The sequence below is a fragment of the Myxocyprinus asiaticus genome, chromosome 33, assembly GCF_019703515.2.
Source record: "Myxocyprinus asiaticus isolate MX2 ecotype Aquarium Trade chromosome 33, UBuf_Myxa_2, whole genome shotgun sequence".
Taxonomy (NCBI): domain Eukaryota; kingdom Metazoa; phylum Chordata; class Actinopteri; order Cypriniformes; family Catostomidae; genus Myxocyprinus; species Myxocyprinus asiaticus.
Genome location: NC_059376.1, coordinates 42110172 through 42129361, shown reverse-complemented (window position 1 = coordinate 42129361; position 19190 = coordinate 42110172). Strand labels below are relative to the sequence as shown.

The 19190-nt window shown below is 36.0% G+C and overlaps 1 protein-coding gene across 4 annotated transcripts in view; it reads left to right on the top strand.

Moving 5' to 3' along the window:
- The window catches only part of eeig1a (estrogen-induced osteoclastogenesis regulator 1a), a 70406-nt gene extending 59313 nt beyond the window's left edge, over positions 1–11093 (top strand). For all 4 annotated transcript variants that reach the window (XM_051668296.1, XM_051668295.1, XM_051668291.1 and 1 more), the window contains 8 exons: positions 1180–1296; positions 1395–1441; positions 2777–2910; positions 5365–5466; positions 6446–6614; positions 6698–6819; positions 7351–7420; positions 9227–11093. In XM_051668296.1, the coding sequence (XP_051524256.1) occupies positions 1180–1296; positions 1395–1441; positions 2777–2910; positions 5365–5466; positions 6446–6614; positions 6698–6819; positions 7351–7420; positions 9227–9272 (807 nt within the window). In that variant the 3' untranslated portion in view covers positions 9273–11093. The remainder of the gene's footprint in view (positions 1–1179; positions 1297–1394; positions 1442–2776; positions 2911–5364; positions 5467–6445; positions 6615–6697; positions 6820–7350; positions 7421–9226) is intronic.
- The last annotated feature ends 8097 nt before the right edge of the window (positions 11094–19190 follow it).

Below are 19190 nucleotides of genomic sequence, written 5' to 3'. Positions count from 1 at the left end.
TTGCTTTGTAGAACAACGCACATCATATTAACACTCAAGAGTCAACATCAAAGTAAACTTTACAGCATTATCGTGTACAGGAGGCACTAACAGACCTAACTTTAATGTTTTAAACACATCACAAGGTTTAAATGGTCATAATAAAGCTGTAAGCATTTGACCACAGTCCTCAGGTATGTGACGCTTATCTTATTATAAGCAACACTTATTACTTCTCACATTAAAGGGCATTCAAACCCTCAGTCAGACCCATGCTACTCATAAACGTGCCCTAGATAGCGCACAAAGGTGAGGAATGTTTCATTCTTCAATAGTTAATGCATTTTCCCCATTCTGCATGGCTAAGTTTTCGTTTCCCTGATCTAAAAATACTCTCGCTCCGCAGGAGAGCGCCTCTTTAAATAAATGCATCTGTTAGCGTGAGGTGTTCAGGAAAGTCCTGTGGAGAAGCTCTGAGACGTTACAATAAGTCAACAGGATCTGTAACTAACGGCACTTTAATAAACATTCACCCGACGTGAATTAATCTTTGTTGGAGTCAAAGTACAAACCTAGTAAATGTACTGGATGTTATTTTGGATCAGTAAACGGCTGTTAAATAACAAATTTATAAGCATTACCAGGCATTTATAGATTTAGTGCATGCATTATAGCATCTACAGATGGATTTCTTGTAGTGCTGACACGTTGCTTCTGTCTTTAAAGGGATAGTTCAGCCAAAAAAATAATCCTTTAATTATTTAGTCAGCCTCATGTTGTTCCAAACCCATTTTACTTTCTTTTTTCCACAAAACACAAAAGATGTTAGGGACTCCATTCACTGGAGTCAGTCTCCATTCACTTTCATTGCATCTTTATTCCTTCCAAAGAAAGTGAATAGTGACTGAGACTTACATTTTGCCTAAAATCACCTTTATTTACACTTTTGGGTGAACCATCTCTTTAAATCTGGATTTAGCCACTTAAGTAGCCTAAGTAAATAATTCGAAGTTTCTAGAAAGAGAATGAGGTAGTTTGCAAGTTAACAGCAGAACAAGCGTGATGCACTCCACATGCACGATATGGCAGCCACAATACAATCGCCACATATTCCACACATCTGGCATCATGGAATGATCGGAATTCTGTGCTTGAAACTGAACCGTCAGCTGTGTTCAACGTGTGCATGATGTTTTCTAGATGGGCTTCGCTGATCTGAACATGGCGGAGTTTGCTGGCTCGGGCTCCACCGTGCGCTGCTGTCTGCTGGAGGGATACGACACCAGAAACACCCGCCAGGACAACTCCATCCTAAAGGTCAGAGGTCAAACAGGAGCTGATATTACTGCAGCATTATTCTAAGTATAAAACTGGTCTGTGGAAATCAAATCCATTTCTGTCTCATCTTTCTGAAGGTGACCATTGGGATGATGCTCTTATCTGGAGATCCGTGTTTTAAAACGTGAGTGTTTGTTTTGTGTTGTGTTGCAGCAATGCTGGCTGTAGCGCCCCCTTTTGGTTGGTAGTTGACAATGCAATATTTTGGCTTCTGGGTAACAAACCCAGTTTCTTCACTTGGCAAACATATGATGCATGTAAGACGGCAATAAAATGGTTAATAGCGAAGGGATGACTTTGAATTAATCAATTGCTCAAAATACGTCCTGGTGTTTATTTGAGGATCTTTTTCTGGAATGTAGCGCTGTGTGGTGGCTGCATGTCTTTACACTTAGAAAAGTGCAGTTTTTCATTGCTTTTTCACCCATCCAAAAATATAATTCAAATTTGTTGGTGAGTAAACCTAGTTTCGAAACATTTAGAGCCATTTTTATTATTTGAGTGCTGTAAGGAATTGCTTAAACGTGTTTGTTGCTTTTAAGCAACATTGTGTGAGTGGAATGTATACAAGCTGACCTGTGCAGTGATGTCACACATGCAGCTATGATAGAGAATAATGCAGCTGTCATATGTTGTTTTTTGGTATTAGCCATTATTAATCTAACTTTATTTAGTATTTACTTACCATTTAAGTTAAATTTAGGGAAAAATATACCTAAGAGACAGTTAGATTGGGCAGTGGTGGCTTGGCGGTTAAGGCTCTGGGTTACTGACTAGATGGTCAGGGGTTCAAGCCCCAACACCACCATGATGCCACCGTTGGGCCCTTGAGCGAGGCCCTTGACCCCATCTGCTCCAGGGGCGCCGTATCATGGCTGACCCTGCGCTCTGACCCCAGCTTGGCAGGGATGTGTGAAAATTAGGGGCAGTGGTGGCTCAGTGGTTAAGGCTCTGGGTTACTGATTAGAAGGTCAGGGGTTCAAGCCCCAGCACTGCCAAGATGCCACTATTGGGCCCTTGAGCAAGGCCCTTGACCCTATCTGCTCCAGGGGCACTGTATCATGGCTGACCCTGCAGCTTAGCTGGGATATGTGAAAAAAAAAAAAAAATTCACTGTATATGTGTGATAAATAGAATTATTATTATTATTAGATTGTGTAAAATAGCAGATGGTGTAAAGTCTGTTACACTAAGATTTAGTGTAATAATAATAATAATTATTATTATTTTTACATATTTAGTATTCTGATATTCACAGAATGTAAAGTCACTAATTTTCACTTCAAATATTTAAATTTTATTATTATTATTATTTATCAAATTTTGTCCATTTTATGCAACAAGAGTGAATTAAAAAAATTTCAGTCTGTGATTTCATAATGCATGCAGTAGGGGGTTAAATGTCTTGCTCGAATGTTTTAAAGTTTTAAAAGTCTTTTTTTTTTTTTTCTGTGGTAAGTCCTCCAAGCACCGCCAAATGTATATCTGTGGCCGGTCAAGACTCTTCCCTACAGCCGGACTGTAAAGGAGAGCGAACAGCTGAAGTCGTTTTACCTCTACTGGCTAAACCAAGACCTTCTATACTCAGTTCTGGCAAGTGCTCACATGTTATTAAAGGCAACTGTCTTTCATAAGTGATCCGAAAACTTGCTATCTAATTTATTCGTTCCATTGTTGCTTTCCCTTTGAAATTGTACTGTATTGGGACCATGGCACAGTAATCGAATAGGATAATGTTATTTATTGAAGCAATAAAGTTGTCCAATACCAACAGAGCTTGTGTGAAAAAGTATTTGCCCCCAGTTACTAAATCCCCAAATCTATGAAACTGCATTCATAATGGGGTTCAGCTGGACTAGACACACCCAGACCTGATTACTGCCAGCCCTGTTCAATCAAATCAACACCTAAATAGAACTTTTTCAGCAGCATGAAGTTGGCTAAAAGTTCTCACCCAGTAGCACACTATGCCAAAGTCGAAAGAAATTCCAGAAATGATGAGGAAAAAGGTGATTGAAATACATCAGTCTGGGAAGGGTTACAAAGCTATTTCACAGGCTCTGGGACTCAAAAGAACCACAGTGAGAGCCATTATCTCCAAATGGAGAACACGTGGCACAGTAGTGAACCTTCCCAGAAGTGGCCGACCTTCCAAAATTCCTCCAAGAGCACTGCGACGACTCATCCAGGAAGTCACAAAAAAGCCAAGGACAGCATCCAAGGAACTGCAGGCCTCTCTCACATCAATAAAGGTCACTGTTCATGACTCCACTATCAGAAAGACACTGGTCAAAAATGGCATTCATGGAAGAGTGGCGAGGTGAGTCGAAAGTGGAACTGTTTGGAAGACAGGGGTCCCGTTATATCTGGCGTAAATCAAACACAGAATTCCACAAAAAGACTATCATACCTACGGTCAAGCATGGTGGTGGTAGTATGATGGTGTGGGGATGCTTTGCTGCTTCAGGGCGACTTGCAATAATTGAGGGAAACATGAATTCTGCTCTCTACCAGAAAATCCTAAAGGAGAACGTCCGGTCATCAGTCCATGAGTTGAAGCTCAAGCGCAACTGGATTATGCAGCAAGACAATGATCCAAAGCATAGGAGTAAGTCCACCTCTGAATGGCTCAATAGAAGCTAAATTAAAGTTTTGGAGTGGCCTAGTCAAAGTCCTGATTTGAACCTGATTGAGATGCTGTGGCAGAACCTTAAACGGGCAGTTCATGCTTGAAAACCCTCCAATGTGGCTGAACTAAAGCAGTTCTGCAAAGAAGAGTGGGACAAAATTCCAGCACAGTGTTGTGAAAGACTGATCTCCAGTTATTGGAAGCATTTGGTTGTAGTTGTTGTTGATAAAGGTGACACAACCAGCTATTAAGTTTAAGGGGGCAGTTAGTTTTTCACATGGGTGATAGAGGTGTTGGATAACTTTTTTGCTTCAATAATATATATATTTGAACACTGTATTTTGTGTTTCCTCAGGTTGCCTTTGTTTTATGTTATACTGTAGCTTGTTTGAAGATCTAAAACAATTTAGTATGAAAAATACACAAAAATAGAAGAAATCAGGAAGTCGGAAAATATTTTTCACATCACATTTTTCACATATTATGATACTGAATGATTTCCATAGTCATGTACTGTGGTATTTCCATTGTTTTCCAAGGTACTTGGAGAATACTGTGGTACTACCATGGTACATGTTCAAAAGATGTCATGGTATTGCCATAGTACTGTGTCCAAAAACAGCGTGGTACCATGGTGCCTTTGGGTATATATATATATATATATATATATATATATATATATATATATATATATATATATATATGTATGTATATGTATGTATGTACTGTTTGTATGTACTGTACATACATACATCTATCTATCTATATATATAAAAATTTAAATATTAATATTTACATAAACCTTTGTATATTTATATACACTTATAGAGATATTAATATTTAAATATATATACATATATAAAATATAAATGCTGTGTATATATATATATATATATATATATATATATATACTGTATATACAGTACACCATTCGGAGTAAATTCTAGAGACTGTTGAGTGTGAAAATCCCAGAAATACTCAAACCAGCCCATCTGGCACCAACAATCATGCCACTGTCCAAATCACTCCGAATGGTGCCAAAAAAACACTAAACATCCAGTGAGCGGCAGTTCTGTGGATGGAAACTCCTTGCTGAGGTCAACAGAGAATGGCCAGACTGGTTTGAACTGACAAAGTCTACGGTAACTCAGATAACCACTCTGTACAATTGTGGTGAGAAGAATATAATCTCTGAATGTTATTCTGAGATGCGGGTTGGCGCTGTTTTGGCGGCACGAGGGGGACCTACACAATATTAGACAGGTGCTTTTAATGTTGTGGCTGATCGGTGTATATATATTGCACAAAAGATTATTAGTGATATAACTAGCAAGAAAAAAACAAAAAAAACAAAAGGTACCATGGTAATACATGGTATTAAATATATACAGTATATAATGTTGTCTGTTTTTCTATAGGTCTTTCTGAGGAGGCGTATCAAAGTCAAAGTCCTGATGAATCGTTCCTCACGGGTCATTCCCGCAACTCCAGTTATGCCAGTCAACAGAGCAAGCTGTCAGGTATGTGTGTGTGTGTGTGTGTGTGTGTGTTTACATTGTCCGTCTCTTCACAACAACGGAAGCTGCAGTAAATTCTGTACATTCTCGAGTGTGTCGTCCTGGTTACAGATTCAGGATGTGCTCCTAGAGCAGGGGTCAGCAACCTTTTTGACACGGAGTGCAATTGTTTTTCCTGGTCAGTGGCTGTGCCAACCCAATTTTTTGAAGTTTGAGTCCACAAGTATTTTTATTTTTCATTATAAAAATGATATAATCAGCATAATAGTTTGAGTGACATTTTTTTGTAACTGTCCTTTTGTACAAAATGTGTAACACAGTTAATGTCACAAATTTGCTTATTTGATTACTGATCACGGAATTGTGTGGAATCTTTTTTTTTTCTCCCCAATTTGGAATGCCCAATTCCCAATGCGCTCTAAGTCCTCATGGTGGCATAGTGACTCAATCCGGGTGACGGAGGACAAATCTCAGTTGTCTCCGTGTCTGAGACCGTCAATCCACGCATCTTATCACGTGGCTTGTTGAGCGCTTTACCGCGGAGACGTAGCGCGTGTGGAGGCTTCACGCTATTCTCCACGACATCCATGCACAACTCACTACGTGCCCCACCGAGAGCGAGAACCACATTATAGTGACCATGAGGAGTTTATCTCATTTGAGTCTACCCTCCCTAGCAACCGGGCCAATGTGGTTGCTTAGGAGACCTGGCTGGAGTCACTCAGCACACCCTGGGTTCGAACTCACGACTCCAGGGGTGGTAGTCAGCGTCAATACTCGCTGAGCTACCCAGGCACCCAATTGTGTGTGTGTGTGTGATCTAACTCTGTGTGTGTGTGTGTTTGTGATCTAAATCTGTGTGTGTGTGTGTGTGTGATCTAACTCTGTGTGTGTGTTTGTGTGATCTAACTCTCTGTGTGTGTGTGTGTGTGTGTGTGTGTGTGTGTGTGATCTAACTCTGTGTGTGTGTGTGTGTGCACAGGCTACAGCACCGAACACTCCTGCTCCTCCAGTCTGTCTGATTTGACTCATCGCAGGAACGCGTCAACAGGCAGTAGCATGAGCACAGACGCCCCCTCTGAGAGTGACACGCACCCTGAATGCCCTCCTCGACCTCCACGGCCCATATTACCCTCCAACAGACCCCCGCGGTACGTCCACTGCACGCAGGCTTGAGCTCGAGACCGATGAACATCTGACAGTAAAAGTAACATCTGTTTCCTGTTTGTTTCAGGAGGAAACAAGATTCAGTGGAAGATCACCCGTCCTGGGTCAATGACACCCGCTTAGATGCCGATGACATTGTGGAGAAGATAGTTCAGAGTCAGAACTTCTCTGACAACAGTAATAATGAAGGTCCTGGGCAACAATAAACAAGTGTTTAGACCTTCTAGCGTTTGAGTTGTGCATTTTAAATTTTACTGGCTATGTGTGTTTTTAAAAGAAAATAGCTGAAAATAGGCATATGCTAATATCTGATCTAAAATGTATAGAAATGAGCATCTCTATTAGACAAAATAGACAAACCCCCTCCCTCTGCGCAATTGGTCTCTAGAGACATGTTTAAAATCCATTTTAAAGACATGCAATCAAAATGTGTGTTTTGTGACTTTTAGTTAATCTCGATTCTTATTTCTATGCTAGCGTACTCCTAAAAGTTGAAAAATGTACCGTATAAACTCATGGACGGGGTTGTATATAGGGTGTGTATTCAATTTGATTCATTTCCAAGATGCAAGAAAAATGATTCATTAAACTGAACAACAGTTGCACTAATATATGTAATTATACAGTATGACTTATTTAATCTGATCTCAGATCATGTTGTCATGCACTCAGTTTTGTGATGTTGAGTATTCTCCGTCTCTCTGTTCTTCATGTGTTCAGATAGTAACCTGAGACTCTTTGTGAGTCGAGACGGAACGACAGCATTGAGTGGAATCCAGCTGGGCAACAGGTGATTGAACACAAACCTCCACACTCATGATCAAACACAGATTGAACAATAACTGAATTAAAAACCATGTTTGGATTTGACACCATAGTAAAACACACACACTTAAATTATTTATTTGAATTCACAATTAAAACCACATAATTATATCAGGACATTATTCAACATGAGAATTCACCCATTTTGTTCACAATTTCTTTAATGAAATGACAACACACACACACACACTTTTTTCTATCATGGCAAGCACTTTCCATTGGCTTCCATATTTGAATTATGAGCTCATTCTATATTCTATCCCCTACCCTTAAACCTGAATATCACACAAATATTGTAACATATATAAAAATATAATATTCTATTATTTTTAATTGATATAGTGCCTTTCAAGACCTCAAGGTTTCTTCACAAAACAATATAATAATAATAATAATTTTTATTTGCATAGTGCCTTTCAAGACCTCAGTGTAATATAATACAATATAATTTGAATTTATATAATATAGTAATAATAATTATTATTATTATTGTTATTATTATATTTTTTCATTACATAGTGCCTTTCAAGACCACAATATAGTATAATGTAATGTAATGTAATAAAATATAATATAAATATTTTTTATATAATATAATCATAATTATAATAATAGTGCCTTTCAAGAATTCAGTGTAATATAATACAATAGTATGTTTATTTATATAATATAGTAATAATAATAATAATTATTATTATTATGTTTTTTATTTACATAGTACCTTTCAAGACCTCAATATAATATAATATAATATAATATAATTTTTATTTATATAATATAGTAATAATAATAATTATTATTATTATTATGTTTTTTATTTACATAGTGCCTTTCAAGACCTCAATATAATATAATATAATATAATATAATTTTTATTTATATAATATAGTAATAATAATAATAATTATTATTATTATTATGTTTTTTATTTACATAGTGTCTTTCAAGACCTCAATATAATATAATATAATATAAAATCAATTTTATTTATATAATATAGTAATAATAATAATGATTATATTATATTTTATTTATATGGCACCTTTCAAGACCTCAATATAATATAATATAATATAATATAATATAATTTTTATTTATATAATATAGTAATAATAATTATTATTATTATTGTTATTATTATTATTATATTTTTTAATTACATAGTGCCTTTCAAGACCACAATATAGTATAATGTAATGTAATAAAATAGAATATAATATAAATATTTTTTATATAATATAATCATAATTATAATAATAGTGCCTTTCAAGAATTCAGTGTAATATAATACAATAGTATGTTTATTTATATAATATAGTAATAATAATAATAATAATTATTATTATGTTTTTTATTTACATAGTACCTTTCAAGACCTCAATATAATATAATATAATATAATATAATTTTTATTTATATAATATAGTAATAATAATTATTATTATTATTGTTATTATTATTATTATTATATTTTTTAATTACATAGTGTCTTTCAAGACCTCAATATAATATAATATAAAATACATTTTATTTATATAATATAGTAATAATAATAATGATTATATTATATTTTATTTATATGGCACCTTTCAAGACCTCAATATAAAATTATTTTTATTTATATAATATAGTAATAATAATAATATATTTTTTTTATTTATATGGCACCTTTCAAGACCTCAAGGTTGCTTCACAAAACATAATACAGCATAATAAAATATAATAATAAAATCCCATTCACACACATCTTACATTTGTGTTCTGTTGACAGGGTCTCTGCTGGTGTGTACGAGCCAGTCGTCATTGAAAGCCATTAAAAATCTACCAGTTCTGTGTTTTCTGTTTTGCACGTCGCCTAAAAACAACTGAGGAAGAATCACACAAACTGACGTGTTTCAATCAACACATTCTGTCACCAAATTTGTTCCAACAAAACTAGTTGAAGTGCCAAAGCACTGCAGATATCTCCAAGAGTCCCCAAACAGGACAATGTTTCCATCACCATCCACGAGTGAGTTCTGCTGACATTGCACAATAAAAGAAAACTGTGGAGGAGACCATGAAATAGTTCTTCTCTCCAAGTAAAGATTGTACTTTTGAATGGAGATCTCATCTAGTACCACTGACAGCCTGTGATTACATCATATTTATGTTGTCTACATACAGTTGTGTGTATTTTGTCTTGCCTATTTCTTTGTATACTGAACGTGGTTTCAGATCTATAAGTGTTCTCTTGGTTTGCTGTTTTCTGAGTCTCTTTCTGTGAATATTCAGTTGCTACATTTTGGTAAACCTCAAGGGACGTTTGAAATGCACTCTAAAGGTTCTTTAGTTGCCTTAAAGCACTACTAGAGCACCAGTGTCTGAGTACTGTGAAGGGAAAAGAGATGTTCTCTGACCAACCTGCTGGAAAAAAACTGCTTAAACCGGACTAAGAGTGTTTGCTGGTCTTTGCTGGTATAAGCTGTTTTTTTCTTTGGTATTTGGGGTGAAATATGACCCATGTTCTTGACCGGTTTTGTGATATTCACTGTAACACCCAACCAGGGGCGTGTCCAGGTCTTTCCCCAGGGGTGGCAAAGGGGTGGTGGCAAGAGTCGAGTAAGGGGTGGCATGCAGTAAGTCGTCTGTTGTGTTGTGCTGTGACGTCTGTTGGGGTGTGTGTGGTGGATTTGTCTCCCAGAAACGGGTGGAACGTTGTTATGGGCCATGCGTGACACGGACGGGTTAAGCCATTGCGCACCGTCTCCAGGATGCGAGCAGGGTATGAGTTGGGGTGGCAAAGCTAATTTTTACCCCATGCCAGCCTTCTCGCCACACCCCTGCACACAGCTACTTTTTTGGGGGCCAAACCTCATCTAGATCGTACTCATATCAGTAAATGTCTGATCTAAATACAGTCAGTGGCAGGACCAGTCTGGCTTTTGTTACATTATTCGGACAGGTGTTAAACATTTTGGATACAGGAGAGTTGATTTTTGTTTTTGTTTTTTTGAGCATGGAACAGTCATGTGCTGATGAATATTCGACTCTTGAAAAGTCACTAACAATTCCAATACAGAGAAACTCCTCCACCCCTTTCCTAGATTTTCCAAAACCAGCTGGCTGGTTATTTTCCTGCACAAAAAGTTTTGTTTGGGGTTTACACGTGGTTCAAATGTTTTTATGTTGAAGTGCATTTGAGGTTTCTCAGTTGTGTACGGTGCTGCTGATTATGAACTGAGTTCTTGTAGAATTCTTCTGACTGCTTTATTCCAAGCACATAGAGTTTTTAAATGATATTTTTGAAGAGTTCACAGAGATGCTTCTAATGAGAATATATTCTACATTTGGATAACATCAAAAACATGCACGACATTTAGCACTAATCACAATTTCACAAAGTGTCTTTAACTCTGGAGATTCTTCTCTGGATCACACAAGCAGAATGAAGTTCATGTTTTCAGCACCAAACACACAACTCTATAGATTTTGATTGTAACTCTTGTCTGTGGCAGGTTAAAGCGCATGTAAGCTAACATTTTAATGCTATATTAATGAGATAGACCTATAACTTAAGAAATGTCTATAATTTCATTCACTTGTATTACTATTGTGAATCAAGTGTACTTTTAATCAATAAAGTTTAAGAAACAGTTTTTTATGTCTCTGGCTTTAAATTTCTGCAGTTTTCATGTTGTCATTGCTGTTTACTTAGATATGTTATAGTGAATATGAATATTCATAATATTTATTCTTATATCATTATCATTATATTTATTCATTCATATGTATTTCAGCTCGCCCCTTCATGTCTTTCAAAACAAAAAAGCACAAATGTGTGTTCCAGTGAGACACTTACAATGGAAGTCAATGGGGTCAATCTATAAATGTTAAAATACTGTTTTAAAAGTATAGCTGCAAGACATAAACAATATGTGTGTTAACATGATTTTACTGTGATTAAATCACTTACTAACCGCATCTGTGGAAAGTTATAGACAATTTTACAACTTGTTGCCATGACGACATAACGCCGTAAAATTGACCATGAAAACAACGTTTTAAGAGAAGAGTTAATGCAAGTGCCTTTATAAAATTATAAACTTCACATTTCTGCCTGTAAACCCTCCAAAACAATTGGCCCCATTCACTTCCATTGCAAGTGCCTCCCCAGCTAACAATTTTTAGTTCCCGGAACATTCTGGGAACGTTAGTTTTTGGTTCACAGAACAGATATTTTAACGCTCTTTCTTGGTTCCCCGGTAAAGTTTTTCTTTTTTATGGAAATACAATACAATGTTCCCTGCAGGTTTGGAGAACATTAGGGGAACGTTAGCAGGACGTTACGGCAACGGTTGCTCTAACATCCTCCTAACGTTCCCCTAATGTTCTCCTAATTGCTTACATCCTGATATCCTATCTGCAACCCTGCTGTACGTCAATATAACTACAATCCGTGACTTGTCCTGACCCATTGTTTCATTCATTAATCGTTAAAATAAGTAAACCAGAGTCTATTTAGCAGAGACGGGTCACTTCTATTAAAATGAATGGGAGAAATTGGAGCGCCCAGTGGTCAACGGATGTGGAAAGGTGGGACGCCTTAAAGGTAAAAGAGCCAATCACTTTTTAGATACAGACATCGCCTGTCAATCAACTCGAGAACGCGCATGCGCCTTAGCTATACAAGCCGGGAAAATTCTTTTTTTTGGCGTGATCTGAGGTAAAGAAGCACAATTTAAGATTCCAGTGTTGTCAGATTTTACTGCTTAATTGAAATATGTCCTTTGATCGTAATCTTGACCAACCGTTTTGGAGATTTCGGTGTTCCCCCACTCAAGTGGATAGGAGCTGCACTGGCATGCCACTGAAAAATAGCTGCCCAGCAGCGTTCCAAAGATGGCCACCGAGTGGACTGACTTGCTAAAAAGACTTTGGTCAAACTCATCATCCATCCACTTTTTTATACCCGCTTATTCCATGTACACTGTAACCTTAATTTTGGCTTTTTTGTGATGAGTGACGAGTTGAAATTATTGTTGTGGTTATCAACACAAAGGCTGTCGACCGCCCCCATCCCTTCAATCACACGGCCTCGCCCCTAAACCCCGCCCTCCAAAGACATAGCAAACAACCTAAACACGTTAAAGGCAGAGAGCATTCTCTGATTAGCTAAAGAAGCACAGGCTGCTCAACTGCCTCTATGTCACTGTCAGAATGAGACGTCACACAGTTATTTTAGCGATTTCTGTCAGGTAGAAGAGATATTTTATGACAGCACCATTAATGAAAATAACAGTTTTTACCAAAATGTTACAATATGTCCATTGCATCCAACAAATTATATATGAGCAAATTTTACACAGTGTTTTATTCCTATTGCAGAAGCAGTTCACAAGTGAAGATCTGTTTCCAGTTCTCACTCCAGATGTTTGTTGACCCATAAACGCTCGTGTTAGATCATAGGGTGTCCTCTTTCAGTGAGTGATGCCTCTTACGCCGGACATCACGCCGGTCGGTGAGCTTATAACAGAGCATACACCACACACTCTCCTCTGGAGCGATCTGAACACCGTTACTAGTGCGGAACGGCCGGAGTGCACAGGAACCTACAAAGAGAGGAGATTAACAAATTATACGATCACAAGTATCACAAGTCCAAAACCATGAGTTTGATTGCTTAGAAATCTCCTCAACAAGACGTATAATTTGAGGTATTATTCATGCTTAAAGGGACATTTCACCCCAAAATGAAAATTCTCACATCATTTACACACACTCATGTCATCCCAGATGTGCTTATTTTAGAAGAATATTTCAGCTCTGTAAGTCAATACAATAAAAGTGAATAGTGTCCAGAAGCTCAAAAAAGCACATAAATGCAGCACAAAAAAATCCATACAACTCCAGTGGATTAATCCATGTCTTCTGAATAGGTATGGTAGGTGTGGGTGAGAAACAGTTAAATATTTAAGTCGTTTTTTACTATAACCTTGTGCGACCCTGTGTCCTCATGCGCGTACATTGTGTTTTGTCTTCGCTATATGCTACGCATCACAACATTTTTATTGAAACCTACTGATCTCAGATGAGGACACTCTGGGCTTTCATTAAAGGGTTAAACTTTCGACGCACAACATGGCACCGATCTCAGTGAGGTTTGTCCTTAGGAGAAACGCCAACACAACTACATCTGGTAAGAAACCTCATTACGTTTTTACATGGAAACCTGTTTGTATTAAAAGAGTAACATCTCTAGTATCATCCGATATGCCATTTTTTTAAATATTTTTATTGATTTATCGCAAAACAGCACACTGTTAAACACAGTGACCTCTGACGAGGACAATGAGCCTTACCTTACTGTGCATTATCACATTGAGAATAAATGGGTTCATCCAAAAGCTGAATAATGTTGCTTTCAGAGGCTTTATATGGAGTTAGGATGAAAATAAAATGCATTTCAAACTGTTCTGAGACCAGTGCAGACAGACAGCATGTTGGAGGTTAAGTCATTCACTCAACAGGGAGCAAGGAAGCATCCTATAGCTCTCTATGCATCTAAGTGCATTCACTCCTAAAATTTCACAACTTCACACTGTCCACATATGAGGACATATATTTTTAGGATTTACCATTTGTTCTAAAAATCTTTTTTTTTTGTTTTTTGTTGCTTGTTTATTAGGTGCTACTAGTTACAAATCAAAAAGGGAAATGAAAACTGCGCACAGCAGTCATGTTCAGGTCTCAGGAGGATAAATCTTCACTTTCACTTTCACATCCTTCTTCTTTTGTTTTTTGGCGAATGGCAATCTTCGTGCATATTTGTGGAGCCACCTACTGGTCGGGGCTGGTCAATGGTAGAGATTTATAATTAAAAAAAGGACATAAATATTGATCTGTTTCTCACCCACACCTATCATATCGCTTCTGAAGACATGGATTAAACAACTGGAGGTGTATGGATTACTTTTATGCTGCCTTTATGTGTTTTTTGGAGCTTCAAAGTTCTGGTCATCATTCACTTGCATTTTATTGACCTACAGAGCTGAAATATTCTTCTAAAAATCTTCATTTGTGTTCAGCAGAAGAAAGAAAGTCTGGGATGACGTGAGGATGAGTAAATAAATGTTGAGAGTATTTCATTTTTGGTGAACTGTTCCTTTAAATGTTTTAATATTGATGAATTGTCTGTGTCCCGTTTATTTGGTTGCATGTTGCGCCCCCTGCTGGACAAGCACCACACTCAAAAATATTGTATGCTATTTTTAGGATTAACACATTTAAATTTCATAACCAAATCCCATCAAATTGAATTGTGTAATGTTTAACAAAGTTAAATTATTAAAACGTAAAATATTGAGTTATTTTATGTTATTAAAGATTACTCCGTTCAATTTGATGGAATTGTCTTATGATATTGAAATGTGTAAATCTTAAAATTATTATTTTTGAGTGTACATGATCATCTTATGCAGACAGAAAGAGAGATCTAGTCTATTTACCAATAACGAAGTACGCCGTCACACAGAGGCAGAGGAGGATGAGAAAGATGGTGCCAGGACCCACGTCCTCTAGCGTACAGGCGTTAGGACATGCACAGGGGCTCTCCACCCAAATCTGCAGGGGCTCGTCCACACTGAAGCTCTGCCTGGAGGTGATGGAGTGATTTGGGCTGCACTGGTAATGAACGACAGTATGAGCCACACTGTCTGAATAAACTGACAGACAGACAGAGGTCAGGAGGTCATAATGAAAAGCATGGCCAAAATATTATGTCTCATTCTTTATTCCCTGCAGCATATAACATTTTGAAAAAAAAGAACTGGTGAACTTTTTTCACTCCAAAAAAAGAGGAACTTCAATACAAGTTGAGCTCAATCGACATCATTTGTGGCATAATGTGGATTGCCACAAAAAATTAAATAAAACAAAAAGCAAAAATTGAGGTTCCAGTGAGGCACTTACAATAGAAGTCAATGGGGCCGATTTTTGGAGGCAGAAATGTGAAGCTTATAATTTTATAAAAGCACTTACATTTTAAAAAGATGAATTGTTGCTTTAGTCTGACTGAAGTCAGACTTTGCATGTAAATGCACTCACTGTAACCCAGTTGTTTGATTTTTTATATTTTTTAAAGAAGTGGTGGGACGAATCAAAATGATTTTTTGTGGTAATTAACATTATGCCACAAGTGCTGTCGCTTTACTTGTATTCGACCTAGAATATTCATTTAATCCTTAAATGTAAATATTCCTAAAGATTTTCATTTAGAAGGTTAATCAGGGTAACTCACTGAAATAAGACACAGAGAGGGTTTTCTTTGAGTCGTTACAGGTGAATGTATTGCCCTCGTGTCGGCCATAGTTCAAATAACGACTGATGTACCTGTTGTCTTGATGAAACCTACAAAAACAGTTATGATACTAATATGATAAAAATAATGATACATATTGTCAATTAGTCAACAAATGATACTGTATACTAAACATTGCAGTGCTGTGCAATTTAATTAGTGGATTCACAAATGATTCTTTAATCAACTTTGTGCAGTGCAACATTTGTTTCTATTTGTATATTGTGTGTTTACATTGTGCATGTTGAGTATTTGCTGTTGTACTCAATTACACTTAAAAAAAGTACCAAAATGTAACATGTATATATCATGGTATATGTGCATGACAATAGGCCCTATCTGTCTGTCTGATTTATAGAAATGTCATGAACTCACCTGATAATGACACATGCAGCCACATCAGTGCAGTCAGTGACAGTGAACTCCTCCAGCTCTGAGAACAGCAGACACGGGCTGAATGACAGCAGCACCTCCGTGTTCACCGGCGCTGATGGCATGGGCTCCAGCCGCTGTATGAACCCGTCCTCATCTGCCAGTGAGCCCAGGTCAATGACCCCTGACCCGTCCCGCATCAGACACTTACACTGATTCACTTTAATACAGCCGCTGTGTTTCAGCTCAGCTGCAGGACTCCCTGCTATAATGCCTAAAGAAATATAAAACATCACACAAACCGAGCTCATCTTAGTGCAGATCTGCCGGGAAAGAGTTTGACCGGTGACTCACACTGAAACACAACTCACTTAACACACTAATGTTAATAAACACATCAACCTGTCAGATTCCAACACAACTGCACTACAACAGCAAAACAGCACCAGTATTTACAGTTTCTACATTAACAAATTTGAAAATAGTATAAAAATATTGATTTATAAAATTAATATGTGAGAAAATTATAATGAAATGTTTTTATATCATTTATCAAATTATTTAATGTGAAATAGTTATAGAAATATTTATATATGATTTATACAATTATCATGTGTGAGATAATTAAACATGAATATTAATAATTAAGTTATAAAATTATTTAGTGCGAAAGAGTTTTAGAAAATAATTATAAATGAGTTGTACAGTTATTAAATGTAAGTTAATTGTATAGAAATATTTATATATAATTAATAAAAAATATTAAATGTGAACCAAGTATAGAACATATATATATATTATCATATGTGAGATAATTACACAGAAATATATAAATAAAATTTATTAATTTATTAAATTTGAATAGTTTAAAGAAAATAAAAATGCAAAAAATATTTTTAATATAAATAGAAAAAAATTGGATATTATTTATATATATATATATATATATATATATATATATATATATATATATATATATATATATATATATATATTTAAATATTTAATGTGTGTTATACAAATATGAATATAGAAATATTAAAAATAAAAACAATTAAGAAATATTAAAAATAAAAATCTAATTAAAATATAAATATTCATATAATTAAAGTACTTATTCATTGTGAAATATTTACAGATAATATTCTTATAAATGTAGTGATTATTATTTTTATGCGTAGTTTATTGTTGATTGTTTGTAAGCTTTGCATTCTAGACAAATGATGATAATTTTTTTATGAAAATGCAATTTCACATGATCATACTGCGAATTTTTTTATATATAGAATATTGACTTGCAAAGGCACTTTTAAATAAAACACATTTGCCTGCCACAACCAACCAACTGTACAATTTAGTTAAAAAATTAGGCAGTACAAAAAGGGTATTTTCCTATGCCCTGTTTAGTTGTCTGTGGAAGCGCAGAGACAGTGCCGTTGCTCCCTATATGCATATTACACATTCTGCATAGGGCACCAACTCCTTAGGGAGGCACCAGAAACTCCCCTATTTTACAGCCTTAATACCTAATTAAAATTCTACTTCTAAAAAAGATTACAGATAGGAAATGATGAATGTTCCTATGATTAATGAGGTTAATTACAGCACATCTCTGAGTACTTTTGTATTTTAGTAATTAAATAAAGTGGCACTTCATTAAATATTGCATTACATCTGATTCTGTGTCTTTTATGTTTCCAGCAGGCGCCGTCAATGGGCTCGTCTCGATGATGTGTTGATGATGAAGGTGATGAAGAACGGTCTCTCCACAGTGGTACAGACAAGTGTCAATGAACCAGCACCTGAGAGTGAGACAGATACACACAGCCAATGGGTCATAAATTGTGTTTTTTATTACATGGGACAAAAATTGCACTCATTCTCTACAGGATGAACTTTCAGATGATGATTTCAACAAAGAAGAAAGAGATGTCCATGAGGTACATGACCTGTGTGGAAAAAATAGTAAACTTAATATTATAAAGAATTCTTGTATGCAAAATCGACTAATTCCCTTTTATATTGTCATTGCACTTAAGTTAAAAGAAATTCTTAAAATATTATCTGGAAAATATTGACTTCTAATGAAGCTGACAGTGTATCTTTCTTATGCTGGAGTAATGTTAGATGTATTAACCCGAAGAAAAACATTTTCATTCAATTCAATTAAAAAATATATGTAATAAAAATAATACATATGTTTTGTGAAAAGTGTAATATACAAATACATTTGTAAAAGTATACAAAAAAATTACAAATAATTTTTATTTCATAATATATGAAATTATATGCCAATTTTTATTTCTTATTATGGCTGTCAATACAATAAGATATTTGTGATTAATCTTATGATTTCAGAATGAAACGATAATAATGTCAAATTATGTCAACATGTTTACACTTCTTTTTTGCAGACCCTCTAGCACCCCCTGGTGGGCCCCTGGGGGTCCTAAGACCCCAGTTTGAAAACTCCTGGTAGGAGTTTTAACTTGTTATTACATGCTACTTTATTCTCCAGAAATGTGTCTTGTGCATAATGTAGTAAAGTGTGTATTCAGATTGGAAAGTGATTTCTCACCCAGGATCTTCACCAGCAGTGAATGAGGGTATTTGTGCAGGTACATGCAAATTCTCAAGCTGGACAAAAGAAAGTTCACTTCACTTCTACTTTGTGTCTTCAGGAAAAACCTTCAGTCATGTCAAACAGAAAACTCAGTCATCAATAATATCACCATGAAGGTTTGAGAAGAAATCAATCTGTACGACAGGAAAAAATGGCAATTGTGTGCCCACGTGATGAAGAACTGCAGAAACGGCTCAGATGAACACAGAGACGTCTGATATTCTTCCTCACTGATGTTGACGGAGCAACACAGGTTGGCAAACACGGGACCGGCAAAGGTTTGTGTCAGAAAACCCTGTTAAACCACATCAAACAGTGTGTAGATCAGATTCAAGATTCAAGACCCAGATTCAGACCAACACTACAACACTCAGCATCATTTAGATTTGTTATGATAGTACA